The 8,173-nt window shown below is 35.0% G+C and overlaps 2 protein-coding genes across 2 annotated transcripts in view; both read left to right on the forward strand.

The window, feature by feature from the left end:
* The window catches only part of LOC144975703 (acidic phospholipase A2 PA4-like), a gene marked incomplete in the record, with an annotated part of 58,735 nt that extends 58,470 nt beyond the window's left edge, over positions 1-265 (forward strand). The window contains 1 exon segment of the mRNA XM_078919898.1: positions 108-265. Within this exon segment, the coding sequence (XP_078776024.1) occupies positions 108-124 (17 nt within the window).
* A 6,467-nt stretch (positions 266-6,732) lies between these two features.
* LOC144975867 (uncharacterized) lies at positions 6,733-7,551 on the forward strand. Its single transcript, XM_078920051.1, has one exon. It carries the CDS (start codon positions 6,733-6,735, stop codon positions 7,549-7,551), a length of 819 nt encoding a protein of 272 aa, XP_078776177.1.
* Positions 7,552-8,173: the final 622 nt, after the last annotated feature.

Genomic DNA, 8,173 nt, shown 5'->3' on the forward strand with positions numbered 1-8,173 from the left:
CTCAACTCATTTCATCAACTACGTTCAGAAACCTAACATGTTTTGATATAACATATGATAGAATAATTGATTCTTATTTTCTGTTTACAGTACAGCAGTTGCGAAAGACAAGAGTGAAATATAGAGAATAGTTTCTGGAATTACTTTTTAGACAGTAACTTCTAGGTTGCCATTAATCTAATAGAATGAAACGTCCTTGTGTATTGCTGCAAAGTTTAATGTCGAATTCTACGTTTGTATCTGTCTTATTGATTAAACCGAATTGAAAAGCACTATTGGTAATATTGTTTTTTAATTTTTTTTTGGACTTCAGTCTTCAGTCATAATAATATTGACTCTGTTTTGTTTCATATGAAAAAAATCAATAATGCATACACACCGTGTAATCGGATAGACAAACATTCACCTCCTCCCTCTCCAAATAAAGAATATGTTAACCAAAAAGTAAAAATTGAAAAAGTAAATATGTCTTTGCACGGCTAGTCGCATGACACTATTATTCGGATCGGAAAATCATGGATTCGAGTCCCGCTGATAGTTGAGTCTGGGAAAAGTCTCTTGACTCACATTCTCTCACTGTACTCAGGTGTAAAATGAGTAGCTGACAACTAACAACATCGTCTCTGTCGGAAAATAAATTGTAATATCGCCAAACAGGCGTCATGTCTCGTCCCACATTTAAATGTTCCTGTTGCTCAGGGACCATTGTAAAAGGGCCTTGAGCACGTTTAGTGGATATTGCTCTATATAAATTCTCAAGTTTACCTGTTTTTGGTTTTTAAAAAAATAAATTAAAGTGGTCTTCATGCGAAATTTGCACTAAGGAGCAAGTATCGTGATTAAGACATTTTGACTCGGAATCATTGTTTTTGGAATTATAAAATTTAAAAAAACTATAGGGATGACAAACACCATGACAAGCACCATGACAAACACCATGACAAACACCACGACAAACACCATGACAAGCACCATGACAAACACCATGACAAACACTGCCATACATACAGGTCGTAATGTGGACATGACACAGTTATAATTAACCAGTTAACTATCATACTCTCATACTCTGGAAAAAACCCCCACGTATATAAAAGTTTGGCCAGAAAACACGTCACTAAAATATCTATCGATTTAAATAACCCTCATCTTGGCAAACATTCTCAAACCTGAGACTTCGCGAATATTTTTTTCAATGCCGTTTATCTGGGTTTTTTTTTTAGGGAGGAGGGGGAGGGTGGTGATAATAGTAGTTATGAACAGAAGCAAAATGCATAGTAGATTCCCATGATTGTTTCTTTACTTAGACCATCGTGATTATAAGCCTGCTTGAATGTATTTCAGATTTCAGGTCTGATAATCGAACACAATAATGGACTTGATTTAATAAATATTGTTGCAATAGCCGATATGTTTCGCTGTTTAGAAATTAATTCCAACGTCCAAAAGTCTTGTTTTTTAAAAAGTAGTTCTTCAAAGTCATTAGGCCAATGGAACCCGCAGTTTATCCCAGTTCCTATAGCGTGAAACAAAGCAATTGCTTACAATTATTTCGATAGGACGCTAGTTTACCGTAAAGTACTTTCCGCCAGATCTAACAGACCTAGCTACTCACTCACTTTCATTGCCGTTGTGTCTTGTGTTATGTGTTAAGTCTTGCCGTTGACTTAGAACCATATTTTATTAAAATTGGCTACATTTAGTGAATATTACCCTATATAAAAGCCCACGTTTTTCCTACTTTTTTTGCCCCTCCAAGAACTCCGCTCTTTTGAGATTTTTAAAAATATAGCGCAATATCCACTAAACGCGCTCAAATCGCTTTACAAGGGATCCCTGGCCAACAGCAACACTTAACACGTAGGACAGGATATGACGCCTGTTAGGCGATATTACATTTTTTTTCGAACAGAGGCAACGCTTTAAGCGGCCAAGTACTCATTTTATACCCGAGTTCGTAGAGAGAATGTGAGTAAAGAGAATTTTCCAAGGACTCAACTATGCGCCGAGCGAGGCTCGAACCCAAGACCTTCCGATTAGACAACGAATGTCTTACTACAAGACCACATAACCACAGTGGTGTTCCATCTAGAACCTGCAAATCTAAAGCTATGTGTCGAACCACTAGACTACACTATTTAAAACTCGGGCATTTTTAAAGCACAGTATCTAATAAACAATCTAAAAGTGCTTCTCAAGAGGTCTCTAGCCAACAGCGACACTGAACATGATGGACGAGTCATAACTCCTGTTAGGCGATATAACAATATTTCTGACAGAGACCAAGCTGTGAACAGCCAGGTACTCATTTTACACATGAGTTACAGAGTAAAGAGCCTTTTTCCAAGGACTCAACTATGCGCCGCTCCCTGCCGGACTTAAATCCAGGAATTCCAATCTGAAGGCGAGTGTCTTTACAAAGACCACATTAATGATGAATTTTTTATTTCAACAACACGGAAGTTTATTCAGTTTCAACAACATTAATTAGTAAGAAAACAAATGGCCTAACCCTTTTAACAGAACAATGTGCATTCTTTCACTTTCAGTTCCACAAGGTTCGTTTGTTTTGTTTTTAAGGCGACAAACAAAATTCTAAAATTACAAGTAAAGGTACCCAAGAAAAAGAAAGTTGAAGGGGATTGATTCTCGTTGGGAAAATGTAGATTCCACCCGCACACAATCAGTGTACTTAGTTTGAGATCACCTTAAAGTCTCACCCAAACACCAGCATAGGGTCCCACCAGGATGAATACACCCCAATGTTTTCAAAAAAAAAGAAAACATAACTAACGATACATAACAGAGTGGGGTAGGTGGTCGATGTGGCCTAGAAGCTTCGGCTTTCTGCTCTTTACGGCATCAGCAACAGTCGTCTCGGGACACCGCTGTTGTACGAGTTGACATAGGTTACATCTTCAAGTGCACAATAAGGGTCCTCGTCCCGCATCCCTGGGGAAACTGGCCTCGCGGCTGGGAGCAGCTGACGCAGCAATGCGATTGTGTGCTCGGGATGAGACCCCCTTAAAGTCTAGGGCATGCATGACCCACCGGCGTGTGGAATACGCTCTGGTGCCCAGACAGGCCTCAGGGAGCTATCCCTAATAAATAGTGGTCACAACTGACCTCCGCTGTCTCGCGGAATACCCTTTCAAGGGAGAAACTTCGGGAAACAACCCTGAGGAAAAATTCGGAGCTGGAGACCCGTAGGCGGTCTATATCTACAATTAGCTATATTCTGGCAACTCTACTGCAACATTGCGTTGCAAACCCGGCGTCCAGACAGGGCCTGCCCTCTCCTGGACCCACACCTCCTTAATAATGAAGAAGAAACCAAGAAGATATTATCATACTGGCTCGGACGTCGCCCAGGATAAGAAAGTCCGCTCTCCCACCCCCAATCCCAATCACAGCCAACCAAATAAGTTTCAAAGTTTCAAAGTTTCAAAGTTTATTCAATCTTAGGCTTTCGCCAATAAATCAACAATTGATGCCAAGATACATGAAAGTGGAAAAAAAAAAGAAAAAAAAAAAAGGTAAATGGAACCAAAAAATAAACTGATACACCACACAAAAATACAACAATCGTAATAACATCAATACGTTCAATAATAATAATAATAATAATAATAATAATAATAATAATAATAATAATAATAATAATAATAATAATAATGATAATAATAATAATAATAATAATAATAATAATAATAATAATAATAATAATAATAATAATAATAATAATAATAATAATAATAATAATAAGAAGAAGAAGAAGAAGAAGAAGAAGAAGAAGAAGAAGAAGAAGAGGAAGAAGTAGAAGAAGAAGAAGAAGAAGAAGAAGAAGAAGAAGAAGAAGAAGAAGAAGAAGAAGAAGAAGAAGAAATCGGTTTTAAGCCGGAATTGTTTAGAAGCTAAATAATATAAGATTTGGATTTATTTCATATGATGATTTCTTGGGGAGGGTGACAATAATTACTATACGTACGAAAAGCTACACATTTATATATCTGATTATTTCAATTTGAAAATAGCAAGCGAGGGTTCACATGGTAAAACGCATAGGCACTCTAGTAATGATTATTGACATTAAATCTTCAAAATGATCGGATAATCACTCTGTGGTGGTACTTGTAGCAATATGATTCAACAGTCGTAACATCACTTCCCTCGGAATGACGCATGGTAACTTAGTAACTGGCTATAACTATCGGAACAATGGCGGACGCCATTATGAAATATTTCTCCGACGAGCATAAAAGCGTATCCAGAGGGGGAAAAAAGCATTATAAATTTGATCATGTTTTGACTTTTACACATTCTGAAGAAGAAGAAGAAGAAGAAGAAGAAGAAGAAGAAGAAGAAGAAGAAGAAGAAGAAGAAGAAGAAGAAGAAGAAGAAGAACAACAACAACAACAAGAATATCAATAATAATAACAATAATAATATTACCATCATCCCTACACCCCAATCATCACCGTCACCACCACCACCATTACCATTATCACTACCACTATCACCATCACTTTTACATTTACAATCAGTTTTTCTCATTAAAAAAAAATAATAATAATATTGATACCCATCACAACAGACCTCCTCACTACCACGAAAATTCCCGTAGTACTACGGCTAAATCCCGGGCTGGATATAATAAAGGTTTTTAATTAAATGCCATTTCTTGAAAACAAAGTTCTGGTGCCAGAGCTATCACATAGAGTTAATATTTTTCCCCACGCATTATAAGGACAAACTGGTGGTTTTTAAGGGTAGTTAAAATGTCTACGATGTTATTTACCCTGAAAACTACTTATTACATTTTCCTATTTCAAGTAGGCAGGTCTGCTATGATAAGTATCAGTTCCATAGTCAAAATAAGACAAACAAAAATAACTTTTATTTTGATCAATAATCCATACAATTTGATGACAACAGACATGAAAGTGAGAAAAAAGGTAAATGAAACCAAAGCATAAAATGATACCATAAATAATCATAAAAATACAACATTGTAATACCACCAATACTTACAATAATAATAATAATAATAATAATAATAATAATAATAATGATGATAATAATAATAATAATAATAATAATAATAATAATAATAATAATAATAATAATAATAATAATAATAATAATAATAATTATTATTATTATAATTGTAAAAATAACAGAAGCGCCGCAGCAATAATATCTAGTATTGTATTTGTAAATGAGGACCACGCTTATATCCCATTCGTTGACAATTAAGAAGATAGGGATTATATCATGGTAATTCTGTTTTGGATAATAAAGTTATCGAATTTTAGTAATACCAGGTGCTCTAAAATGCTTTGGTCTGGGTGATCTTTATCTTCGGGGAAATTCCAACATAATAAATAGCCCACCACTTATTTAACACATTTCTATCGTTGATTAAAGTTCTAGAAGAATGGGATTTTGCGAACATTGCCTAGAAGTTACAGACATATTAGTCTAACGTATTGTTTGGTAGAATTACAGAATTAATTCCCAAAGACAAATAATTGAATCTTTTAGAATATTATAAACATTTAAGTAATTTTCAGTACTGATATAGTCTAGAGCGAAACAAGTTTGCGTACTTCAATTATTCCATGTCAAGGGTTGGTTTCTGTGTTTTTAAGAATTTTACGGCGTTTGTGACGCATTGAAAGAACAGAAAATGTATAAGGTAGTCTAAAAGTATACTTTTCTCAAAGGCACCTGAGGATAAATAAGGCAAAGATAAATGGTGCGGATAGGGCACCAAGAGCACCCCTCGGTGTACTTGAAATCGCTTAGAAGTCAAAGATACAAGCAAAGGGTCCTAACAAGTGAAATACAACACTTCTTTTACAAATCACATCAAAACAGAAGAACCAAGAAAGAAAATAAAATAAATATATGGTTATATACACTGGTTATGATATTAATGCTGATAATAACAACATCAACAACAGCAACAATAATAATAATACTAATATTAATAATAATAATACTTAATAATAATAATAATAATAATAATAATAATAAATAATAATAATAATAATAATAATAATAATAATAATAATAATAATAATAAATAATAATAATAATAATAATAATATAATAATAATAATAATAATAATAATAATAATAATAATAATAATAATAATAATAATAATAATAATAATAATAATAATAATAATAATAATAATAATAATAATAACAATAAGCCAATTGTGCAACCGCAACTAATCTTTATCATGGTAAACTATAATACAATATTTTAATATCAATGCCCAATTCCCCCCTCCCCCACCCCCACTTTCTCACACAAATACACACTCACACACACACAGACTTATATATATATATATATATATATATATATATATATATATATATATATACCATGTCATATTTTGTATAATATACCACATCTTAGTATCAGAACTGCAGTTACGAAACAGACAAAAACAAATGAAAACAAACAAACAATCGCATTATTCCTTCTATCATCAATTTTAATAAGTTTTCCTTGCCGTGGAAACCACAATTATACTTGTAAATATTTCTTGTGTTCGATCTGTACCTTAAAGCAAAGTCTACCTAAATCACCTTGCTGTCTACTGTCTCTGCATTTCAAAGATTTGATAAATTCAAACATACTTGGTTGACAACGAGAACTATATAACTATAGGAGCTAAAATCAAAATCTTACACCTCAACATCGAAGGAATATCAATGGCAAAATGTGAATATCTGGCCAAACTACTTAACGAACACGATATTGATATAGCACTTCTCCAAGAAACACATCTAGATGACAACTCACCCCCCTCACGCTATAATATCAGCGGCTATTCTGTAATCAATAGACAACCCCACCCAAAGTATGGAATAATCACTTATGCAAGAGCCCCAGATCAAACAACAGACCTAGGTGGCCACACAGAGCAAAGTGGTACACAGAGATGTACAATCAAATTTGGTGATACAGAAATATCAAACATCTATAAACCGCCTAACACCAAGTGGACTAACCCACCGAAAACACCCATCAACCATCCAGCCATACTGGCAGGCGACTTTAACAGTCACCATAATGAATGGGGATATAAAAACAACGACGAAGCAGGAAATGAACTAAGCGAATGGGCAAACCAATGTAACCTAAAATTAATTTACAACCCAAAAGGAAAGGGAACCTTCAGGTCAGCCAGATGGCCGAGTGAAACAACACCTGACCTCTCATTTGTATACAAAGACTCAAACCTCCCACTATCCTCAACAACAAGAGAAGTACTAAACAATTTCCCCCATAGCCAGCATCGCCCCATCATTCTCACAACAGGCATTAATTTGCCAATGATGAATTCCCTACCAACTCCTCGATGGAATTTCAGAAAAGCCAACTGGCAAGAATTCTCAAAAGAAATAGACAAGACCTGTAAAAGAATAGAACCTAAACAAGAAAATATACACAGGTTCACAAAATCAATTCTAAAATGTGCAAAAAGAACAATCCCAAGGGGCTTCAGAAAGCGCTATATACCGTGCTGATCAGAACAGAGTCAACATCTCCTGGAAGAATATGAAAGAACACAGGATCAAAACACAGCTGAAAAACTATTACAATCACTTGAAGAGAACCGAAGAAATAGGTGGATAGAAGTGGTAGAAGGCTTAGACATGAGCCATTCAAGTAGACACTCATGGCAAACCATTAAAAAACTTGATCCAACTCCACCCCAATCAAAAAGCGCTGCACCTATCAAGGTAGATGCTATTGCTAAAGAAAGCAAGCAACGTGGACAACACAAGCCAAATAAAAAATTTGAAAAATATATCAACAAAGAATACCAGAAAATACTAACTACGCAACCCAATACTGGTATTTTCTTATCCATTCCTGTGACATGTCAAGAAATAGAACAGGCCATCAAACATGTAAAAAACGGTAAGGCTTCTGGTATTGATGGAATATACCCTGATATCATAACCCATCTGGGTCCAGAGGGAATTCGGTGGCTAGCAGAGACAATGACTGATATCATAGAAAAGGGCACCTACCCAAAAATATGGAAACACGCCAAAGTGATTGCAATACTAAAACCTGGCAAACCCGCAACAGAACCATCCAGCTACAGACCCATCTCCCTCCTCAGCTGCCTATATAAACTTT

Source organism: Berghia stephanieae, chromosome 6 (assembly GCF_034508935.2).
Source record: "Berghia stephanieae isolate SIO BIC M18660-M18661 chromosome 6, UCSD_Bste_1.3, whole genome shotgun sequence".
NCBI classification, from domain to species: domain Eukaryota; kingdom Metazoa; phylum Mollusca; class Gastropoda; order Nudibranchia; family Aeolidiidae; genus Berghia; species Berghia stephanieae.

What these genes read in the sequence shown, in the direction of transcription:
- LOC144975867 (XM_078920051.1), top strand. Translation starts at nt 6,733, where the DNA reads ATGGCAAAATGTGAATATCTGGCCAAACTACTTAACGAACACGATATT.